Below are 24,561 nucleotides of genomic sequence, written 5' to 3'. Positions count from 1 at the left end.
ACACTCAGTCTGACCTGCTACACCGCTTTGCCAGGTACAGGTCAGGTCGCTCACTCCCTGGTGAGTTAGGGACGTGCCTATCCTAACATGCAAAATCAGCTCTGGTGGCCCGGCAGGATGAGACCTCCAACGATTCTGGAAAGCGGAGGACGTGACGAGGCATCGAAGAAGTCATGGTCATTCACTGTGACTGAGGAAGAGCCAGTTTGTGACGACCACTCATACCACTGGACACAGACTTCTGAGGTTGAGAGAGTGGAACTGCCCAGTACAACAGCTTTACCACTTTAAAAATTCTCCTGCACAGGCGTCACTGTCGTCGTTAGATACAATAGACAATAGGTGCAGAAGTAGACCATTCGGCCTTTCGAGCCTGCACTGCCATTTTGAGATCATGGCTGATCATCTACTATCAATACCCGGTTTCTGCCTTGTCCCCATATCCCTTGATTCTCCTATCCATAAGATACCTATCTAGCTCCTTCTTGAAAGCATCCAGAGAATTGGCCTCCACTGCCTTCTGAGGCAGTGCATTCCAGACCCCCACAACTCTCTGGGAGAAGAAGTTTTTCCTTAACTCTGTCCTAAATGACCTACCCCTTATTCTCAAACCATGCCCTCTGGTACTGGACTCTCCCAGCATCTGGAACATATTTCCTGCCTCTATCTTGTCCAATCCCTTAATAATCTTATATGTTTCAATCAGATCCCCTCTCAATCTCCTTAATTCCAGCGTGTACAAGCAACAACATTACAGCTGGGATCACAAACAGGAGGAAGTCTGTAGATGCTGGAAACTCAGAGCACCACACACAGAATGCTGGAGGAACTCAGCAGGCCAGGCAGCATCGATGGAAAAGAGAGTCAAGACCCGTCCTGGTAAAGGTCTCAGTCTGCAGATGCTGCCTGGCCTGCTGAGTCCCTCCAGCACTGTGTGTGTTACATTACCGCTGGGAGTGAGTTGTGTTGGAATTGAGGGGTAACAAATACCCATGCGTGAGGTACAGGCTGGAATCTAATTGTGGGAGCAGAAGGTTCGATTAGAGGACATCAGATATTCAGGGTTTTTGTATGTTGCTGTCATCCCAGGGATCTGTATCTCACAGGGGAGGTGGGGGAATGACACAGAAAGTCAGCACAGGGCAGAGCTTTAAGGTGAACCCCACATGGACAGTCCCAAGCCTGGCTGGATGCGGGGCTAGCAACCCTATCCTGGGAAAACCCACAGCGACAGAACATCCAAAGAATTTATCCCTGAGAGAGGAAGGATTTTTCATGATAAGTGACACCTGGAATTGAAAGACCGGGTCAGGACGGAGGACTCTGGCGAGATGTTGTTGGTGGCATATGCCCCAGTAGGGGCAATAGGCTTGAGGAGGAGGATACCTTTAAGATGTGGGTTTTTTTTTTAAACACACAGAAAACAGTAGGTGCCTGGAATGTGCTGTCCAGGGTGTGTGGTGGATGCAGATGGGATTGAGGCTGTTCGACAGAGAGGTGACAGGCATGGAATGTAGGGATATGGATTATAGGCAGGTAGATGGGATGAGATTAGACTGGTATTGTGATTGGCACACTCTGTACGTAACCATCTGGTTCCAGCCTGTATCTCCCTCACTTCTGTAACTGGATGAGAAGCACCTGCAGATTTTCTCTTGTTTGGGATGAGAAGTAGGGTTTTGCGTAGACCTCCCAACAGTTCAGGCGTTTCGCTTCGTGAACTGAACTGACCCTTTAACCGACTTTAAAATCAATCTAACCCTTCCCTTCCACACTGCCCTCCATTTTTCTATCATCCATGTGCCTATCTCGGTCTCTAATGTATCTGTCTCTACCTTCACCCCCAGCAGGGTGTTCCACACACTCACCATTCCACGTGTGAAGGAATTCTACCATCACCCCCGGCAGGGTGTTCCACACACTCACCATTCCACGTGTGAAGGAATTCTACCATCACCCCGGCAGGGTGTTCCACACACTCACCATTCCACGTGTGAAGGAATTCTACCATCACCCCCGGCAGGGTGTTCCACACACTCACCATTCCACGTGTGAAGGAATTCTACCATCACCTCCGGCAGGGTGTTCCACACACTCACCATTCCACGTGTGAAGGAATTCTACCATCACCCCCGGCAGGGTGTTCCACACACTCACCATTCCACGTGTGAAGGAATTCTACCATCACCCCCGGCAGGGTGTTCCACACACTCACCATTCCACGTGTGAAGGAATTCTACCATCACCCTGGCAGGGTGTTCCACACACTCACCATTCCACGTGTGAAGGAATTCTACCATCACCCTGGCAGGGTGTTCCACACACTCACCATTCCACGTGTGAAGGAATTCTACCATCACCCCGGCAGGGTGTTCCACACACTCACCATTCCACGTGTGAAGGAATTCTACCATCACCCTGGCAGGGTGTTCCACACACTCACCATTCCACGTGTGAAGGAATTCTACCATCACCCCTGGCAGGGTGTTCCACACACTCACCATTCCACGTGTGAAGGAATTCTACCATCACCCTGGCAGGGTGTTCCACACACTCACCATTCCACGTGTGAAGGAATTCTACCATCACCTCCGGCAGGGTGTTCCACACACTCACCATTCCACGTGTGAAGGAATTCTACCATCACCCTGGCAGGGTGTTCCACACACTCACCATTCCACGTGTGAAGGAATTCTACCATCACCCCTGGCAGGGTGTTCCACACACTCACCATTCCACGTGTGAAGGAATTCTACCATCACCCTGGCAGGGTGTTCCACACACTCACCATTCCACGTGTGAAGGAATTCTACCATCACCTCCGGCAGGGTGTTCCACACACTCACCATTCCACGTGTGAAGGAATTCTACCATCACCCTGGCAGGGTGTTCCACACACTCACCATTCCACGTGTGAAGGAATTCTACCATCACCCCGGCAGGGTGTTCCACACACTCACCATTCCACGTGTGAAGGAATTCTACCATCACCCCCGGCAGGGTGTTCCACACACTCACCATTCCACGTGTGAAGGAATTCTACCATCACCCCTGGCAGGGTGTTCCACACACTCACCATTCCACGTGTGAAGAAATCCTACCTCATGACATTCCCCTCTATACTTCCCTCCTATCACCTCAAAAATCTTGCCCCTTTGTATCAGCTATTTCCACTCTGGGAAAAAGTGTCTGGTTATCCACTTGATCTGTGGCTCTTTTCATCTTGTACACCTGTCATCCTCCTTTGCACCAAAGAGAAAAGCTCTAGCTGCTCCAACCATCTTCATAAGACATGCTCTCTAATCCAGGCAGCATCCTGGTAAATCATAGACGCTGCCTGGCCTGCTACATTCCACCAGCATTTTGTGTGTGATGTTTGAAATTTCAGCACCTGCAGATTTCCTCGTGTTTGATCCTGGTAAATCTCCTCTGTGCCCCATCTCTGAAGTTTCAAATGAGTTTTATAATGAGGTGACCAGATCTGAACACAGTATCGAATATGCTTTATCAAACTAACAATTACCTTGCAGCTTTTGAACTCAATCCCCTGTGTAACCATCAGCATAGACCAATATTGTATAGATGCCCTGGAGTGGAGTGGATGCCTGTGAGATGTAGAGAGCAGTAAATGTTTCCTCACTGGGTGGTATTTGAGGCTTTTTAACTTTGTGTTTTCCTAGGGTTTCTTCTAGGGAATATGTCACAGACCGAGCTTCAGTCAGTGTCCCTGGAGCATGTGTGTGGAGGTGAGTGGTCTCAGCTGCTTTCCTCCCTGGCAAGATCATCTTGGGGTGGGGGAGCTGGTGATTGGGTATATTGTGTACACAGTGGGTATCGGTGGTGAGATTGCCCCAGTTCACCCAGAGGTGTGAGTGCTGAGGTTGCCCCGGAGCAGTGAGTGAGTCACTGACTCTCCTTTACTTTGTGTCTGACCCCAGGAGTGTGTGAGTGTGTGTCCCATCATACACTCCCGGGGTCAGACACAGAGTGAAACCCCCTCCACACCATCCCATCACACACTCCCGGGGTCAGACACAGAGTGAAGCTCCCTCCACACCGTCCCATCACACACTCCTGGGGTCAGACACTGAGTGAAACTCCCTCCACACCGTCCCATCACACACTCCCGGGGTCAGACACAGAGTGAAACCCCCTCCACACCGTCCCCTCACACACTCCCGGGGTCAGACACTGAGTGAAGCTCCATCCACACCGTCCCATCACACAATCCCGGGGTCAGACACAGAGTGAAGCTCCCTCCACCCCATCCCATCACACACTCCCGGGGTCAGACAGAATGAAACCCCCTCCACACCGTCCCATCATACACTCCCGGGGTCAGACACAGAGTGAAATTCCCTCTACACTGTCCCATCACACACTCCCGGGGTCAGACACAGAGTGAAACCCCCTCCACACCATCCCATCACACACTCCCGGGGTCAGACACTGCGTGAAACTCCCTCCACACCGTCCCATCACACACAGAGTGAATCTCCCTCCACACTGTCCCATCACACACTCCCGGGGTCAGACACTGTGTGAAACTCCCTCCACACCGTCCCATCACACACAGAGTGAATCTCCCTCCACACTGCCCCATCACACACTCCCGGGGTCAGACACAGAGTGAAGCTCCCTCCACACTGTCCTATCACACACTCCCAGGGTCAGACACAGAGTGAAGCTCCCTCCACACTGTCCCATCACACACTCCCAGGGTCAGACACAGAGTGAAGCTCCCTCCACACCGTCCCATCACACACTCCCGGGGTCAGACACAGAGTGAAGCTCTCTCAGCACCATCCCATCACACATGGATTACGCAGTGAAACTCCCTTCAGACCATTCTGGGCTGGGGTGTAAAGCACCCCATTGGAATGATACAGGTGAACAAACAGAAGCGGGATTGGCCTGCGTGTCGACCTGGGGCTGGGGAGGGATGCAGGGCAGTCGGAGTGAGAGCACAGACCTGTCTTGGGGCAGCTGAGTGAACCTGTGTCTTTGATGAGCGAGTCCAGGCAGTTGTTGGCCGGCTAATGGAGAAGTGCCTGGGGAGGAGGAGGACGGGCTGATAGTTTGTGGGACAGCCGCGACTCCGGGAGCTGTTGTAGGGAGACACGCAGGAACGATTTGTCAAATAAATCTCTCAGAACAAATTAGGTTTTCTCAAATTCATTATAAGCTACCAAAAACATTGTAGGAGGTGGCGAGAAGCACTCTCAGCATTTAAACTTCAGTCCCTCTCCTACCCAACTTACTCCTTTGTTTCTTCTTCATTCTCAGTTTCCTGGGCTGTGTCTTCACCTCCCTCCCTTGCTCTCCCCACCTCCTTCCTCTCCCTATCGCCCAAATGTAATCCCTCTTTCCCACTCTCCACTCCTTTCCTTCACCACAACAGCGCTGAGAGGGTGTGTGTGGGAGGGACTGCTTCCATTGCTGATTGATCCTCTGAGCCACCTCACAGTGGGGGTAGCTGAGGCACGAACGGTCACTGACCACAGTCGGCGAGTAACACCATTGTCTCCTCCTCTCTTCACCAGCCATCGTCATGCTGCTACAGGACGGGGAGCCCAGTGTTCGGATCAAGGCTGCCGAAGCTCTCAGCCTCCTCCACGAACTCTGAAGGCTGATTAGATGGGTCGAGACCACCTCCTCCTGTCTCCCTCTCCCCCCCCCCCCCCCCCACCACCTTCGCCTGGAGGTGACGTGTTTGCGGGGAAGGTCGGACAATCCTATGGCCCAGAACCAAAGATTTGACTGAAGTTTCAGAGAATGACCCACTATTGTAATTCTGCCAGTTTCCAGTGTGCCCCAAGTGAGTGTTGTTGGGGATTGGGGGGGGTCTGTAAATGCTCCAGGCCTCTGCTTACCTGGTGTTGTGTGCCCACAGTTGTGAATTGACCCACAGAATCTGTCTGTGCCACCTCCTGAGATGGCCTTTCCTTCCCTGACACAGGGCGTGGGACCGGGACTGCCCTTCCCAGTGAGGAGGTCTGGTGGCGGTGATAACAGCCTGGCAGAGGCCTGGCCCCTCGTTGTCCACGGAGACAGTCACCATTAACATCTGAGTGGTAAACAGTGGCCCCTGCCACCTGGAATCTGAGGGGAGTGGGTTCAGCTGCCCCCGTTACCTGTGGAGAGTGGGACTGGATGCTTCAATTGGGCATACCACTGCAGCTGGTCTGAGAGTAGCATGGCGTAGGGAGGGAACAAGTGTTTATCTTCACTGGGGGTGGGGGGGGAGAGCACAGTAAGTTGGAAAGATGGGGAATTATTCCCTGTGCCTTCATGTGTGTTACAGGTGAAGAGGGCTTCCACAGAACCTGCAAAGACCATTTTGTGAATTATTCCGAGTCCCTGCCCCACATACCTGCTGTGTTTTACACGTGGGCGAGGCTGCCGACAGGAGCTCCAGGCACTGGAGATAGTACCCGTTACTGCCAGGCCTTTTGCGTGCAGGCTTCCCCCCCCTCGGTGACCTCCAGGCAGCTGTTCCACATGAGATGCCTCCACTTACACCTGGTGTGGGTTTTAAATGTTTGAACCTACTAGGGATCAAAGGATGGTACAGAAATAATCTTTAATAATAAAAGAGCTGATTGCAGGATCAATGTAAATTGGAGAAAGTATATGGGTCAAATTATACAAAGATTTAAAGTGTATATCTGCTCCAAATATATTCATTTCACAAACAGTGTCTGGCTCAGCTGATATTTCAGGCCGGGTTGTGGCCCTCTTACCTCTATTGTTGGAGATTGGTCTGAGCGAGGCTCACCCCACCTTTGGCTGAATTTCAGTTACTTACTTAGAGAGATAGTGTGGAACAGGCCCTGCCATGCTACCAGCAGACTCCAGTTTAACCCTAGCCTAATCCTGGGACAAGCTAGAATTATCAATTAACCAGTACATTTTGGATGGTGGGAGGAAACGCCTGCGTACACAGGAAGGGTGTTTGAACTCGGGACTCCTACACCCTGAGTTGTAATAGCTCCTGTGGCTGTAACATGCTCTCTACTTAGCTGATGAATTGGAAAGTTATTGAATTGGCTATGAGCAAGTGATCATGAGAGACTGAAGTAACTCTAGCACAAAGGTTAGCCATTTATTCCTTTAAGTCAGAGATTCTCAGTTCCCTTCATCCTCCGACCCTGGTCTGAGGCAAGGAGGGGAAAAGGGATTTGCAGTTTCAACTTTGTTGCCTGCGAATCTTCCAACCTGAAGGGCTCAGGCCCGTTGGGAATCCAGCACCGACCCTGCTTATTTAAACAGACACCAGCTCGAGAAAATGTTCAACAGAAACATTTCAGTGGAATCATTCAGAGCAGTTTAATAAGAACCACATTTTGGCAATGCAGAGTCCTGCTGTGCTGTGTGGGAAGTCCTGTTCCAGAGAGGGGCAGCACCCGGCACGGGTTGGAGGACAGTGGAGTGAAGCAGCGTCTGCCGGAGGCAGAGGTGTGATTGTGGGCCTGCGTCCAAATGATGATTCCGTTCGTGGGACTGTATCCAGAGGCAGTACGTAGCAGATTAGATCCATCTGTCTCCAGGTAACCCTGAAGAAAGGGCTGTCTTCTACTCCCCCCCCCCCCCATCCCCCAAACCTCTGCCGAGAGCAACATTGTGAAGCAGAAGGCTGCGGGGCAAGCACTAGGTGTAGAGGCGGATGGTGCTGTCTGCTCCTGCGGAGAAAACCCACGGCTGGGTGGGATGAAAGGTGACGTCCAGCACGCCCAGGTCACGGGTGATTTCATGGCCCCTCAGCAGCTTCACGGGTGCAATCAGCGGGTTCTGGAGCAGGTCGCTGTAAGCAACAGAGACAATACTGAACACAATATCCCAAGTGTGGTCTGATCAGAGTTTAATGGAGCTACAGAATTAGCTCACGGCTCTTGAACCCAGTCTCCTGACAACTACAACATATACCTTCTTTATCAACTTTGAGGACATGGACCCCAAAGATTCCTCTTAGTTACAGTAAAGTACAGCACAGAAACAGGGCATTTGGCCCATCTAGTTCATTACAAGCAATTTAAACTGTACTGGGATCATAGCCCTCCATATCCCTACCATCTATCCACCCTCACCTTGATAAAATCGAGCTCACATGCACACACTTGTGCTGGTAGCTCACTCTCACAACCCTCTGCAGAAGTTTCCCCTCCAGTTCCCTTAAACTTTTCACCTTTAACCCACCTAGTTGTAGTCCTACCCAACCTCAGCAAGAAAAGCCTACATGCATTTACCCTATCTATACCCCTCATCATTGTCTATACCTCTATCAAATCGCCCCTCAATCCTCTAAGTACCAAAGAAAAGAATCCTAACCTATTCAACCTTTCCTTCTAATTCAGGTCCTCCAGTCCAGCTCTTATTTCCACCTTTCTTGTAGGTAGGTGACTAAAACTGCACACAATATTCCCAATTAGACCTCACCCATATCCTATAGAATTTCAACATCCCACCTCCTGTACTCAGTGCTTTTGATTTATGAAGGCCAACGTGCCAAAAGCTTTTGTTACGAACTTATCTACCTGTGCTGCCACTTACAATGAATTCTGGACCTGTATTCCCGGATCCCTTTGTTCTACACACTCCTCAGTGTCCCCCCATTCACGATGTAAGACCTACCCTGGTTGGTCCTACCAAAATGCAAAACCTCACACCTGGCTGCATTAAATTCCATCCGCAGACTCTGTGTCCCTCTCCCAAGTAATACAAAAAGTGCATTTAAGATCTTCCCCATTTCTTTTGGCATCATGCATAGAGGACCAATTTGTCCCTTGTCTTATCTGTAGGCCCTGAGGATCCTCCTTCACCTTACCTGCTAGGGCAACCTCACGCCTTTTAGAACTTCTGATTTCTTTAAGTGTTTTCTTGCAATTCTTATACTACACAAGCACTTCATTTGTTCCTACCTGCTTACCTACTATGCACCACTTTATTTCTTAAGCAGGGCCTCAGTATCTCTTCAAAACCAAGCTTCCCTACCTGCTATCTTTACCTTTTATTCTGACAGGCACGTACAAGCATTGTACTCTTCACAAATTCACTTACCAAGTACACCTTTTCCTGAAAACAGCCTGTCCCAATCCACACTTGCCAGCTCTTTTTTGATACCATTAAAATTGGCCTTCCCCCAATTTACAATCAAAACCCATGGACTAGACCTATCTTTTTCCAAATTTACTTTAAATCTAATAGCATTATGATTGCTAAATGCAAAATGTTCCTGCACACAAGTATTTTCAACCTCTCCACTATCTGTTCTGACACTCAGGTTCCAATTCCCCAGCAACTCTAGCAAGCTCCCCACTTGGACAATAGTCCTCCTCCAGTTCAGATGCAAACTGTCTCTTTTGTAGCAATTCTGAGATCACAATCCTGGAGGTCCTGCCCTTTAACTTATCACCAAGCTCCTTGAATTCACTTTGCAAAAGCTAATCCCTCTGACTACCCATGTCATTGGTACCTACATGGACCATGACTGTTCACACCCTCCCACTTAAAAATACTGAGGACTTGATCTGACATGTAAGACCATAAGATATAGGAGCAGAATTAGGCCACTTGGCTCATTGAGTCTGCTCCACCATTTCATCGTGAGTGATCCAATTTTCCCCTCAGCCCCAATCTCCTGCCTTCTCCCCTTATCCCTTCACGCCCTGACTAATCTAGAAACTTTCAACCTCTGCCACAAATATATATAAAGGCTTGGCCACAGCTGCCTGTGGTAAAGAATTCCACTGATTCATCACTCTCGGTAAATAAATTCCTCTTTATTGCCATTCCATAAGGATTGCCCTGTATTCTGAGGCTGTGTCTACTGGTCTTAGAGTCTCCCACCATAGGAAACATCCTCTCTACATCCACTCTTATCAAGGCCTTCCACCATTCAATAGGTTTCAATGAGGTCACCCTCGATTCTCCTGAATTCCAGCGCATACACGTCTAAGGTTATCAAACACTCTTCCTGTGACAAGCCATTCAACCCTGGAATTATTTTCGTTAATCTCCTTTGAACCCTGTTCAATTTCAGCACATGCTTTCTAAGACAAGGGGCCCAAAACTGCTGACAATACTCCAAGTGAGGTTTCACCAGTGCTTCACAAGCCTCAACATCCTGGCTTTTATATTCTAGTCTCCTTGAAATGAATGCTAACATTGCATTTACCTTCCCCACTATAGACTTAACCTGCAGATTAACCTCCAGAGTATTCTGCACAAGGACTCCCAAGTGCCTCTGCAATTCAGATTTTTGTATTTTCTCTCCATTTAGAAAACAATCAACCCTTTCATTCCTTCCACCCAAGTGAATGACCATACACTTCCTGACACTGAATTCCACCTGCCATTTCTTTGCCCATTCTTGAAATCTGTCCCAAGTCCTTCTGTAGCATCTCTACTTCCTCAAAACTACCTGCCCCTCCACCTATCTTCACATCATCTGCAAAGTGCAACAAAGCCATCAACTGCATTATCCAAATTATTGACATATAATGTAAAAAGAATCTACCTCAACACAGTCCCCTGTGAACACTACAAGTCACTGGCAGCCAGATGGAATAGTCTCCTTTTATTCTGACTCTTTGCCTCCTGTCATCTTTATCCATGCTAGTATTTTCCTGTAATACCATGGGCTCAGAGCTTGTTAAGCAGCCTCATCTGTGGCACCTTGTCAAAGGCCTTCTGAAACTCCAAGCACACATCAACTAACTCTCCTTTGTCTATCCTGCTTGATATTTCTTCAAAGAATTTCAACAGCTTTGTCAGGCATGACTTTCCGTTGAGGAAACCACGCTCATTACAGCCTATTTTATCCTGTGTCTCTAAGTACCCTGAGACCTCATCCTTAATAACTGACTCCAACATCTTCACAACCAGAGGTCAGACTGACTGGCCTATGGTTTCTTTTCTTTTGGTTCTCTCCTTTCTTGAAGAGTGGAATGACATTTGCAATTTTCCAGTCATCTGGAACTATTCAAATATCTAGTGATTTAAAAAAAACCATAGAAAACCTTCGGCCCAAAATGCTGTGCCGGACATGTATTTACTTTAGAAATTACCTCGGGTTACCCATAGCCCTCTATTTTCCCAAGCTCCATGTATCTACCCAGGAGTCTCTTAAAAGACCTTATTGTATTCACCTCCACCACTGTCGCTGGCAGCCCATTCTACGCACTCACTACTCTCTGCGTAAAAAAACTTAACTGACACCTCCTCTGTGCCTACTTACAAGCCCTTAAACCGGTACCCTCTCATACTAGCCATTTCAGCCCTGGGAAAAAGCCTCTGACTATCCACATGATCAATGCCTCTCATCATCTTATACACCTTTATTAGGTCACCTCTCATCCTCCATTGCTCCAAGGAGAAAAGGCTGAGTTCACTCAACCTATTCTCATAAGGCATGCTCCCCAATCCAGGCAACATCCTTGTAAATCTCCTCTGCACCCTTTCTATGGCTTCCACATCTTTCCTGTAGTGAGGTGACCAGAACTGAGCACAGTACTCCAAGTTGGGTCTGACCAGGGTCCTATATAGCTGGAACATTACCTCTCAGCTCTTAAACTCAATCCCATGGTTGATTAAGGCCAATGCACGTGTACGCCTTCTTAACCACAGAGTCAACCTGCGCAGCTGCTTTGAGTGTCCTATGGACTCGGACCCCAAGATCCCTCTGATCCTCCACACTGCCAAGAGTCTTACCATTAATACTATATTCTGCCATCATATTTGACCTACCAAAATGAACCACTTCACACTTATCTGGGTTGAACTCCATCTGCCACTTCTCAGCCCAGTTTTGCATCCTATCAATGTCCCGCTGTAACCTCCGACAGCCCTCCACACTATCCACAACACCTCCAATCTTTGTGTTATCAGCAAATTTACTAACAGATCCCTGAGGCACACCACTGGTCACCGACATCCATGCAGAATATGTCTCGTCTACAACCACTCTGCCTTCTGTGGGCAAGCCAATTCTAGATCCACAAAGCAAGATCTCATTGGATCCCATGCCCCCTTACTTTCTCAATAAGCCCTGCATGGGGTACCATGTCAAATTCCTTGCTGAAATCCATATACACTACATCTACAGCTCTACCTTCATCAATGTATTTAGTCACATCCTCAAAGAATTCAATCAGGCTCATAAGGCACGACCTGCCTTTGATAAAACCCTGCTGCCTATTCCTAATCATATTATGCCTCTCCAAATGTTCATAAATCCTGCCTCTCAGGATCTTTTCCATAAAATTACCAACCACTGAAGTAAGACTCATTGGTCTATAATTTCCTGGGCTATCTCTACTCCCTTTCTTGAATAAGGGAACAAGATCTGCAATCCTCCAATCCTCTGGAACCTCTCCCGTCCTCATTGATGATGCAAAGATCATCGCCAGAGGCTCAGCAATCTCCTTCCACACCTCCCACAGTAGCCGAGACCAACTTGATGCTTTCCAAAAGCTCCAGCAAATTCTCTTTCTTAATGTCTATATGCTCAAGCTTTTCAATCTGCTGTAAATCATTCCTACAATCATAGAAACATAGAAAACCTACAGCACAATACAGACCTTTCGGCCCACAAGGTCCTTACCTGAGAAATTGCCCAGGGTTACCCATAGCCCTCTGTTTTTCTCAGCTCCATGTACCTGTCCAAGAGTCTCTTAAAAGACCCCATCGTATCCAAGAACCTTTTCCGTAGTGAATACTGAAGCAAAGTATTCATTAAGTACCTCTGCTATCTCCTCCAGTTCCATACACACTTTTCCACTGACATATTTGATTGGTCCTTTTCTCTCATGTCTTCTTGCTCTTCACATACTTGTAGAATGCCTTGGGGTTTTCCTTAATCCTGCTCGCCAAGGCCTTCTCATGGCCTCTTCTGCTAATTTCATTCTCCTTCCTGCTAGCCTTATAATCTTCAAAATCTCTATCATTACTTAGTTTTTTGAACCTTTCCTAAGCTTTTTTTCTTTATTAGATTTTCAACAGCATTTGTGCACCACGGTTCCTGTACCCTACCATTCTTTCCCTGACTCATTGGAACATACCTATGTAGAATTCCATGCAAATATCCCCTGAACATTTGCCACATTTCTGCCATACATTTCCCTGAGAACATCTGTTACCAATTTATGCTTCCAAGTTCCTGCCTGATAGCTTCATATTTCCCCTTACTCCAATTAAACGCTTTTGTAACTTGTCTGTTCCTGTCCCTCTCCAATGATAGAATTGTGAACCCTATCCAGCTCCTTAATGTGGAGTGATAGATGCTGTAGCTGGATGCACTTCTCACAATTACAGTCGTCAGGGACACTGGTGGTCTCTCTACTTCCCCACAACCCAGAAGAAGAGCTATCCTGGCATCCCTATCGTGCTAACTGCAAATGTAAGGAAAGAAACATGAAATAAACTGGGGAAAAATAAAATCTACTTGCAGCTTTTGCACTCTCTTTCACTAAAGCCTCTAATAACCACTCTTAACACTGGCCACTCCACTTGCCCCTGCCAATCAATCCCAATCGCTAATTGGCTGTTGTCGTGAATCATTACTCAGTTGGCAATCCTGAGTGAGCTATGTCTTCTCACGTCTCCTGCCACTGTTCAATATAAACCCCTGCACCGCAAAGAATCCTGCCGTTAAACTGGTATTCTGCCTTCAGATCTGACGTTCCGAAAATGAACCATTTTACACATTTCCAGATTGAACTCCATCTGCCACTTCTCACCCCAACTCTGCATCTTACCAACGTCCTGTTGTAATTTACAACAGCCTGCTCCACTATCCACATCTCCCCCAAACTTTAATATTAGCTTCCACTTTATTCTCAGACTTGTCTCCATACTGTTCTTCAGCAAACCTCACCATCATTTCAGCCTCTACACCTCCCGCTACCTTGGCAGCTTTAGGTTTTAGACCACCTGTCCTCTGCCTCAGCTCTCCCCTGAACTTCAGATTGTTCACTAAACTTCATCTAGTTTGATTCCAACCCGTCTGGGCCAAACTCCCCAAATTGAGGCCTCTTCCACTCTGTGTGAGGCGCACGATTGAACGGGAAGTAGCGGGGAGGGGTAAGAGAGGGACACACACACACAATACAGAAACTGAGACTAGCATGGAAGAAAAGCGATGTACCTGTACACCATTCCATGGCAGACAATGACCGTGCCATCGTCAGATGCTGAGGCAAAAAGCGGATAATGCCTGTGGAAAGCTACACCTCGCAGAGCTCTCTTGTGATGCCTGTAAAGAAAACAACAAAAATACGGATTTGAGATTGTTTACTGTCATTTCCAATACACAAGCGTTACTCTGGATCCGATACAGCATGCAAAAAATATTAAAAAAACACAATAAATATATCCCTTAAATTGAAGCAAGAGGCGGAGAGGGAAGAGGTAAAAGAAGCTCAGAGAGGAGCTGTTTTCTTTAACTGATCGGGGCAAAGAGGCTAGACTGCACAGGCGCGTGACGTAGCGCGCCAAAGGTTTAAAAGAAAGACCGCCATATACAGCGGCCATCGTCGTAGCAGCCATTGTCGGAGTGGACTGAGGCAGAGTGGGACAGCTTGGCTCAATCAGGCTTCGGCAAGAAGAGACAGGTGAGGTTGAATGGGGCACGACTGCGCAAGCGGGTGAAAGTCGGCCTCTGAGATCAGCGGGGGAATTTAAAAAGTGAGCAGAGGCTGAGTACGAGCTTCACTCCAGGTGAGGTAAGGCCGGGTAAGCTCCTTTAATTAATCTGATTAGATTAGTAGGTAATGGAGGCAGCAGTTAGGGCAGTTGAGTGCTCCGTTTGCAGTATGTGGGAAGTCAGGGCGAGCACAGCTGTCCCTGATGACTACACCTGCAAAAGGTGCATCCAGCTGCAGCTCCTGACAAACCGTTAGGGAACTGGAGCCGGAGCTGGATGAACTTCGGAGCATTCGTGAGGCAGAGGCAGAAATAGACAGGAGTTTCAGGGAGATAGTCACCCCTAGGAGTCAGGAGACAGGTAGTTGGGTGACTGTCAGGAGAGGGAAGGGGAATAGACAGGAAGAGCCGAGCACCCCTGTGACTGTTCCCATCAACAATAAGTATACCGTTTTGGATACTGTTGTTGGGGACGACCTACCAGGGACAAGTTGCAGTGGTTGCGTCTCTGGCACCGAGACTGGACCCTCAGCTCAGAAGGGAAGGAGGGAAAAGAGGAGAGCAGTAGTGATAGAGGATTCGATAGTTAGGGGGCAGATAGGAGGTTCTGTGGAAGAGATTGAGAATCCCGGATGGTCTGTTGCCTCCATGGTGCCAGGGTCCGCGATATCTGGGATCGAGTTCTCAGTATTCTCAAGAGGGAGTGTGAGCAGCCAGATGTTGTGATCCACGTAGGGACCAATGACGTGGGTAGGAAGAGTGAGGAGATCCTGAAAGGTGAGTTTAGGGAGTTAGGCGCCAAGTTAAAGGACAGGACCTCCAGGATAGCAATCTCAGGATTGCTACCAGTGCCACGTGCAGGTGGGTTTAGAAATAGTAAGATAGTGCAGAACAACACGTGGCTGAAGAAATGGTGCAGGACGGAGGGCTTCAGATTTATAGATAATTGGGCAGTTTTCCAGGGAAGGTGGGACCTGTTCCGGCGGGACGGTTTACATCTGAACTGGAGGGGGACAAATATTCTTGCAGGTAGGTTTGCCAGAGAGGCTCCAGTGGATTTAAACTAGAATGAGGGGGAAGGGGAACCAGAGTGTAGGAACAGATGTATGGGAGAAGGAAGAAAAAGAAGACAGTAAAGTTCTTTGTACTGTTAGAGATAAACAGAGAGGAAGAGGTGGAGAATTTCTTAAATACATTTATTTTAATGCTAGGAGCATTGTAAGAAGGATGGATGAGCTTAGAGCATGGATTGATACCTGGAAATATGATGATGTAACTATTAGTGAAACATGTTTGCAGGAAGGGTGTGATTGGCAACTAAATATTCCTGGATTTCGTTGCTTCAGGTGTGATAGAATCGGAGGGACAAGAAGGGGAGGTGTTGCATTGCTTGTCAGAGAAAATATTACAGCGGTGCCCTGGCAGGATAGATTAGAGGGCTCGTCTCGGGAGGCTATTTGGATGGAATTGAGGAGTGGGAAAGGTGTAGTATCACTTATTGGGGTGTATTATAAAACACCTAATGGGGAGAGAGAATTGGAGGAGCAAATTTGCAAGGAGATAACAGATATTTGTAGTAAGCACAGAGTTGTGATTGTGGGAGATTTTAATTTTCCACACATCGACTGGGAAGCCCATACTGTAAAAGGGATGGATGGTTTAGAGTTTGTAAAATGTGTGCAGGATAGTTTTTTGCAGCAATACATAGAGGTACCAACTAGAGAAGGGGCAGTGTTGGATCTCCTGTTAGGGAATGAAATAGGTCAGATGACGGAGGAATGTGTTGGGGAGCACTTCGGGTCCAGTGATCACAATGTCATTAGTTTCAATATAATTATGGAGAAGGATAGGACTGGACCCAGGGCTGAGATTTTTGTTTGGAGAAAGGCTAACTTGAGGAGATGCGAAAGGATTTAGAAGGAATGGATTGGGACAATTTGTTTTATGGGAAGGATGTAATAGAGAAATGGAGGTAATTTAAAGGTGAAATTTTGAGGGTACAGAATCTTTATGTTCCTGTTAGGTCGAAAGGAATGGTTAAAATTTTGAAAGTCATGGTTTTCAAGGGATATTGGAAACTTGGTTAGGAAAAAGAGAGATATCTACAATAAATATAGGCAGCATGGAGTGAATGAGGTGCTTGAGGAATATAAAGAATGTAAGAAGAATCTTAAAGAAATTAGAAAAGCTAAAAGATACGAGGTTGCTTTGGCAAGTAAGGTGAAAATAAATCTGAAGGGTTTCTACAGTTATATTAATAGCAAAAGGATAGTGAGGGATAAAATTGGTCCCTTAGAGAATCAGAGTGGACAGCTATGTGTCGAGCCGAAAGAGATGGAGATTTTGAACAATTTCTTTTCTTCGGTATTCACTAAGGAGAAGGATATTGAATTCTGTAAGGTAAGGGAAACAAGTAGGGAAGTTATGGAAACTATGATGATTAAAGAATAGGAAGTACTGGAGCTTTTAAAGAATATGAAAGTGGATAAGTCTCCAGGTCCTGACAGGATATTCCCTTGGACCTTGAGGGAAGTTAGTGTAGAAATAGCAGGGGCTCTGACAGAAATATTTCAAATGTCATTAGAAACGAGGATGGTGCCGGAGGATTGGCGTATTGCTCATGTGGTTCCATTGTTTAAAAAGGGTTCTAAGAGTAAACCTAGCAATTATCGGCCTGTAAGTTTGACGTCAGTGTTGGGTAAATTAATGGAAAGTATTCTTAGAGATGGTATACATAATTATCTGGATAGACAGGGTCTGATTAGGAGCAGTCAGCATGGATTTGTGTGTGGAAGGTCATGTTTGACAAATCTTATTTAGTTTTTTGAAGAGGTTACGAGGAAAGTTGACGAGGGTAAAGCAGTGGATGTTGTCTACATGGACTTCAGGAAAATTTTTGATAAGGTTCTGCATGGAAGGTTAGTTAGGAAGGTTCAATCGTTAGGTATTACTATTGAAGTAGTAAAATGGATTCAACAGTGGCTGGATGGGAGATGCCAGAGAGTAGTGGTGGATAACTGTTTGTCAGGTTGGAGGCCGGTGACTAGTGGTGTGTGCCTCAGGGATCTGTACTGAGTCCAATGTTGTTTGTCATATACATTAATGATCTGGATGATGGGGTGGTAAATTGGATTAGTAAGTATGCCGATGATACTAAGGTAGGTGGCGTTGTGGATAATGAAGTAGGTTCTCAAAGCTTGCAGAGAGATTTAGGTCAGTTAGAAGGGTGGGCTTGACGATGGCAGATGGTTTAATGCTGACAAGTGTGAGGTGCTACATTTTGGTAGGAATAATCCAAATAGGACCTACATGGTAAATGGTAGGGCACTGAAGAATGCAGTAGAACAGAGTGATCTAGGAATAATGGTGCATAGTTCCCTGAAGTTGGAATCTCATGTGGATAGGGTGGTGAAGAAAGCTTTTGGTATGCTGGCCTTTATAAATCAGAGCATTGAGTATAGGAGTTGGGATATAATGTTAAAATTTTACAAGGCATTGGTAAGGGCAAATTTGGAGTATTGTGAACAGTTCTGGTCACCGAATTATAGGAAAGATGTCAACAAAATAGAGAGAGTACAGAGAAGATTTACTCGAATGTTACCTGGGTTTCAGCACCTAAGTTACGGGGGGACTTGATAGAGGTATTTAAAATTATGAGGGGGATAGATAGAGTTGACGTGGATAGGCTTTTTCCATTGAGAGTAGGGGAGATTCAAACAAGAGGACATGAGTTGTGAGTTGGGGGCAAAAGTTGAAGGGTAACATGAGGGGGAATTTCTTTACTCAGAGAGTGGTAGCTGTGTGGAACGAACTTCCAGTAGAAGTGGTAGAGGCAGGTTCGGTATTGTCATTTAAAGTAAAATTGGATAGGTATATGGACAGGAAAGGAATGGAGGGTTATGGGCTGAGTGCGGGTCAGAGGGACTAGGTGAGTGTAAGCGTTTGGCACTGATTAGAAGGGCCGAGATGGCCTGTTTCCGTGCTGTAATTGTTATATGGTTATGTGGTTAAGATTTTCTTAAAGGAATATTCCCTGATGAACCTGTTGAAATTCTGAGGAGATTTAAGTAGGATGCAGTGGAAGTTGCCACACATGAGGCTGCTTACCAAGTTAAGAGCCCATGGTATTACAGGAAAGTTACTAACATGGTTAGGACATTGGCTGATTGGTAGGAGGCAGCAAGTGGGAATAAAAGGATCCTTTTCTGGTTGGCTGCCAGTGACTAGTGGTGTTCCGCAGGGGTCAGTGTTGGGATCACTTCTTTTTAGGCTGTATATCAATGATTCAGATGATGGAATAGATGGCTTTGTTGCCAAGTTTGCAGATGATATGAAGATTGGTGGAGGGGCAGGTAGTGTTGAGGAAACAGGTAGGATGCAGAAGGAATTAGACAGATTAGGAGAATGGGCAAGAAAGTGGCAAATGAAATACAATATTGAAAAATGCATGAAGTAGAAATAAATGTGCAGACTATTTTCTAAACGGAGAAAATCAAAAATTCTGAGATGCAAAGGGATTTCAGAGTTCTTGTGCAGAACACCCTAAAGGTTAACTTTCAGGTAGTCATTGGTGAAGAAGGCAAATGCAATGTTAGCATTCATTTCAGAGGTCACGAATACAAGAGCAGGAATGTGATGCTGAGGCTCTATAAGGCACTAGTGAGGCCTCACCTTGAGTATTGTGAACAGTTTTGGGCTCCTCATCTAAGAAAAGATGTGCTGGCATTGGAGAGGGTCCAGAGGAGGTTCACAAGGATGATTCCAGGAATGAAAGTGTTATCATATGAGGAACGTTTCATGGCCCTGGGTCTGTACTCGCTAGAATTTAGAAGGATGGGGTGGGGGGGGGAATCTCATTGAAACTTTTCGAATGTTGAAAGGGCTAGAATGAGTAGATGTGGAAAGGATGTTTCCCATGGTGGGGGAGTCTGGGACAAGAGGCACAGCCTCAGGATAGAGGGGCATCCATTTAAAACAGATGTGGGGGCGTTTCTTTCACCAGAATGGTGAATTTGTGGAATTTGTTGTCACAGGCAGCTGTGGAGGCCAGGTCAATGGGTGTATTAGGCGGATATTGATGGGTTCTTGATTGTCCATGGCATCAAAGGTTGCGGGGTGGGGGGGTAGGCCAGGGAGTGGGGTTAAGGAGAGGGAAAAATGTATCAGCCATGATTGAATAGCAGAGCAGACTTAATGGGCCAAATGGCCTAATTCTACTCCTATGTCTTATGATCTTATAAATACGTAAGATAGCTAATCTACATAGATTGATTGTATGTCCATAACGTGACGTTAGCCACAGGAAATGATAAAGTAGTGGTGGTTGGTGTTGATCGGCTTCACTCCTTGGGGAAAGTAACTGTTTTTGAGGCTGGTGGTCCTGGCGTGGATGCTACGGAACCTCACTCCCTCATGGGAGTGGGACAAACAGTCCATGAGCAGGGTGGATGAGATCCACTAGTCCAATACAGAACTGAGTCTGGTGCACTCGAGGGAGAATAAAGCATCGTCTGCCCTGCAGGGTGACAGCAAGCTGGTCCATTACCAGTCCCTCAAAGGTGAGATTAGCTTTATTTGTCGTACGTACACTGAAGTGAGTTGTTTGTGTCAACGATCAGCAGTCTGAGGAAGTGTTGGAGACAGCTCACAAGTATCACCACGCTTCTGGCACCAACACATCGTCCCCACAACTCACTACCCATCCGACAATTCACTACCCTCCCCACAACTCACTACCCACCCCACAACTCACTACCCATCCTACAATTCACTACCCTCCCCACAACTCACTACCCACCCCACAACTCACTACCCATCCGACAATTCACTACCCTCCCCACAACTCACTACCCTCCCCACAACTCACTACCTTCCCCACAACTCACTACCCACCCCACAACTCACTACCCATCCGACAATTCACTACCCTCCCCACAACTCACTACCCTCCCCACAACTCACTACCCATCCCACAATTCACTACCTTCCCCACAACTCACTACCCACCCCACAACTCACTACCCATCCCACAATTCACTACCTTCCCCACAACTCACTACCCACCCCACAACTCACTACCCTCCCCACAATTCACTACCCACCCCAACTCACTACTCTCCCAACTCACTACTCTCCCCACAGCTCACTACCCATCCCACAATTCACTGCCCACCCCAGAACTCACTACCCACCCCACAATTCACTACCCTCCCCACAATTCACTACCCTCCCCACAATTCACTACCCTCCCCACAACTCACTACCCATCCCACAACTCACTACCCACCCCACAACTCACTACCCATCCCACAATTCACTACCTTCCCCACAACTCACTACCTTCCCCACAACTCACTACCTTCCCCACAACTCACTACCCACCCCACAACTCACTACCCATCCCACAACTCACTACCCACCCCACAACTCACTACCCATCCCACAACTCACTACCTTCCCCACAACTCACTACTCTCCCCACAACTCACTACCCACCCCACAACTCACTACCCATCCCACAATTCACTACCTTCCCCACAACTCACTACCCACCCCACAACTCACTACCCTCCCCAAGGCTTTGGAGTGTGGGAGGGCACTAAGCCCTTGGAGGAAACCGGCAGTCACAGGGAGAACATGTAAAGACAGCAGCAACAATCGAACCCAGGCTGCCGGTGATGTATGTGGCGTGTTACCATGCCAGATCGGGCAATAAACCGCTTTGCAGAGTGGCACTGACCTGAGCACTTTGTAAGGCTTGGTGGAGAGATCCAGGTCGAACCAGGCCAGGCGGCTGTCATAACTTCCACAGATCACATTATCTCCTGTTGAACACATTCAACATTGACTGTTAACTCTTGGCGCATGAGGCTGGGAAAGCTGACATTGACGCAGGTAGAGGGGAGGTTAGAAAGGCAAGGTGGCAGCAGCCAAGCAGAGAGGAATAGCCCTGCTGGGGCACAGCGGATGTTAACTGAACAGCCAACATCACTGCAAGTGAGCTTCTTACTACGGGGAAGGAATGCAGGATCAGGAAGCGATTAAGCCGCTCTCATTTATAGAGCCACAGCACAGAAATGGAGCTGCAAATTCTCCAGAAATGGAGTCCAAGATTCTGTAGATGTTGGAAAACCAGAGCAATACACACAAAAAGCAAAATTTCCTAGAAGCCAACCATTTTAATTCCTATCCCCATTCCCATGTTGGTCCACGGCCTCCTCTTCTGCACGATGAGGCCTCTCTCAGATTGAAGGAGCAACATCTCATATTCTGTCTGGATGGCCTCCAACCCGATGGCATGAACATCAATTTCTCCTTCCAGTAATTTCCCCTCCTTTTCTTCTATTCTCCACACTGGACACTTAGCTCTCCTCCTCACCTATCTATGATCTCTCTCTGGGTCCCCTCCTCCTTCTCTTTCTCTCCTATCAGATTCTTTCATCTCCAGCCTTTCGCCTTTTCCAACTATCACCTCCCAGATTCTTACTTCATTTCCCCTCCTCCACCCATCCGGCTTCACCTTCTAGCTGGTCCTCCTTCCCTCCCCCCATCTTCTTATTCTGACATTTTCTCCTTTCCTTTCCAGTCTCGATGAAGGGTCTCAGTCCACAACATCGATTGTTTATTCATTTCCATAAATGCTGCCTGACCTGTAGAATTGCTCCAGCTTTTTGTGTTACACAACGGCTACCATTCTATGTTGGTTGAGGTGGAGTGGGGGATGTACGAGGGACTGCTGGATTTACACAAGGATGTGAACGAGGAGCCCTTGGACTGGGAAGGGTCAGTACCGTGGAGCCACTTACCCCCAGGGTGGATGGCCATGCTGGACACCCACTTGCAGTTGGTCATCAGTTTCTTGGTGAGTTCCTGCTTGAGGAGGTTGTACACACGGACATAGCGCTGTGTGGCCACGAAGAAGAAGGGCCGGACAGGGTGGAAACGGACACACTGCACCATTCCTTTGTTCCTGCGGAAAGGGTTCTGACTGCGCCGCCGGCTCAGCTGATGGATGAGGACCTGGGCGTTGCCATTCTCCGGAATAACTGAGGCAAAGTAGTCACCCTTGCCGTGCCACGTTACCTGCTTCACCAGCTGTGGAGGGAAAGAGAGAGTCACTCTGGGGATAGCTTACCACCTACTTATGAGGATAGTTACAAAGCACAGACCGTGCCAACCAATACATCATCTATGCTAATTCCATTTGGTCCACATCCCTATGAACCTTTCCTATCCATGTACTTTAAAGAATTATTTTACACGTTTTTCAAAATGGGGAGAAAATTCAGAAATCAGAGGTGCAAGGGGACCTTGTGCGGGATTCCCTGAAGGACAATTTACAGGTTGAGTCAGTGGTGAGGAAGGCAAATGCAGTGTTAGCATTCATTTCGAGAGGACTAGAATATAAAAGCAAGGATGTAATGCTGAGGCTTTATAAGGCATTGGACAGACCACATTTAGACTACTGTGAGCAGTTTTGGGCCCTTTATCTAAGAAAGGATGTGCTAGCATTAGAGAGGATCCAGAGGAGGTTCGTGAGAAAGATTCTGGGAGTGAAAATTTGGAGCACTTAATGCCTCTGGGCCTGCACTCACTGGAATTTAGAAGAATGGGGGTGGGGGGAAATCTCCCTGAAACCTATCCAATATTGAAAGGCGTTGATACAGTTACTGCGGAGAGAATGTTTCCTTTAGTGTTGGAGTCTCGGACCAGAGGACACGGCCTCAGAATGTACGAACGTCCATTTAGAACAAAGCTGAGGAGGAATTTCTTTAGCCAGAGGGTGCTGAATCTGTGGAATTTACTGCCAAAGATGGCTGTGGAGGCCAAGTCATTGGATATATCTAAAGCAGAAGTTGATTGGTTCTTGATTAGTCAGGGAGTGAAGAGTTATGGGGAGAAGGCAGGAGAGTGGGGTTGAGAGTGAAATGGATCAGCCATGATGAAATAGCAGAGCAGATTTGATGGGCCAAATGGCCTAATTCTACTCTAATTCCAGATGATTGGAAAATTGCAAATGTTACTCCGTTATTTAAGAAGGGTGGGCGGCAGCAGAAAGGAAACTATAGACTTGTTAGCCTGACATCAGTGGTTGAGAAGTTATTAGAATCGATTGTTAGGGATGAGATTACAGAGTATCCGGAGGCACATGACAAGACAGGCCAAAGCCAGCATGGTTTCCTAACTAACCTACTACAATTTTTTGAGGAAATTACAAGCAGGGTAGACAAAGGAGATGCAGTAGACGTGGTGTACTTGTTTCAGAAGGCCTTTGACAAGGTGCCAGACATGAAGCTTCTTAGCCCATGGAATTACAGGGAAGTTACTAGCATGGGTGGAGCATTGGCTGATTGGCAGAAAACAGAGTGAGAATAAAGGGATCATATTCTGGCTGGCTGTTCCACAACAGGGCAGTATTGAGACTGCTGCTTTTTACGATGTATGTCAATGATTTGGACTATGGTATTAATGGATTTGTGGCTAAATTTGCTGATGATACAAAGATAGGCGGAGGAGTGGGTAGTGTAGAGGAAACAGCGAGCCTGCAAAGAGATTTAGATCGTGTAGGGGAATAGGCAAAGAAGTGGCAAATAAAATACAATGTTGGAAAGTATATGGTCATGCAATTTGGTGGAAGAAACAAACAGGAAGGCTATTATTTAGATGGGAAGAGAATTTAAAATGCAGAGATGCAAAGGGACTTGGGAGTCCTTGTGCAAGATACCCTAAAGGTTAACCTCCAAGTTGATTCTGTTGTGAAGAAGGCGAATGCAATGTTGGCGTTCATTTCTAGAGATATAAAATATAAAATCAGGGATGTGGTGTTGAGGCTCTATAAGGTACTCGTGAGACCACACTTGGAGTGTTGTGTGCAGTTTTGGGCTCCTTATTTTAGAAAGGATATACTGACATTGGAGAGGG

The 24,561-nt window shown here is 47.2% G+C and overlaps 2 protein-coding genes across 6 annotated transcripts in view; one reads left to right on the top strand and one right to left on the bottom strand.

The window, feature by feature from the left end:
• The window catches only part of mroh1 (maestro heat-like repeat family member 1), a 170,424-nt gene extending 163,804 nt beyond the window's left edge, over positions 1 to 6,620 (top strand). For 3 of the 4 annotated variants that reach the window (XM_059971605.1, XM_059971608.1, XM_059971606.1), the window contains exons 42-43: positions 3,681 to 3,746; positions 5,544 to 6,620. In XM_059971605.1, the coding sequence (XP_059827588.1) occupies positions 3,681 to 3,746; positions 5,544 to 5,626 (149 nt within the window). In that variant the 3' untranslated portion in view covers positions 5,627 to 6,620. The remainder of the gene's footprint in view (positions 1 to 3,680; positions 3,747 to 5,543) is intronic. The other variant, XR_009512556.1, reaches the window with a different exon arrangement.
• The window catches only part of bop1 (BOP1 ribosomal biogenesis factor), a 260,715-nt gene continuing 241,791 nt past the window's right edge, over positions 5,638 to 24,561 (bottom strand). For both annotated transcript variants that reach the window (XM_059971616.1, XM_059971617.1), the window contains exons 14-17: positions 22,446 to 22,734; positions 21,380 to 21,464; positions 14,144 to 14,251; positions 5,638 to 7,804 (exon numbers count right to left, since the gene is read on the bottom strand). In XM_059971616.1, coding sequence (XP_059827599.1) covers positions 7,651 to 7,804; positions 14,144 to 14,251; positions 21,380 to 21,464; positions 22,446 to 22,734 — 636 coding nt within the window. In that variant the 3' untranslated portion in view covers positions 5,638 to 7,650. The remainder of the gene's footprint in view (positions 7,805 to 14,143; positions 14,252 to 21,379; positions 21,465 to 22,445; positions 22,735 to 24,561) is intronic.

The sequence above is a fragment of the Hypanus sabinus genome, chromosome 6 (genome assembly GCF_030144855.1).
Source record: "Hypanus sabinus isolate sHypSab1 chromosome 6, sHypSab1.hap1, whole genome shotgun sequence".
Taxonomy (NCBI): Eukaryota; Metazoa; Chordata; class Chondrichthyes; order Myliobatiformes; family Dasyatidae; genus Hypanus; species Hypanus sabinus.
Note: the sequence above shows the minus strand (reverse complement) of the source record. Positions and strands in the feature narration are given on the sequence as shown.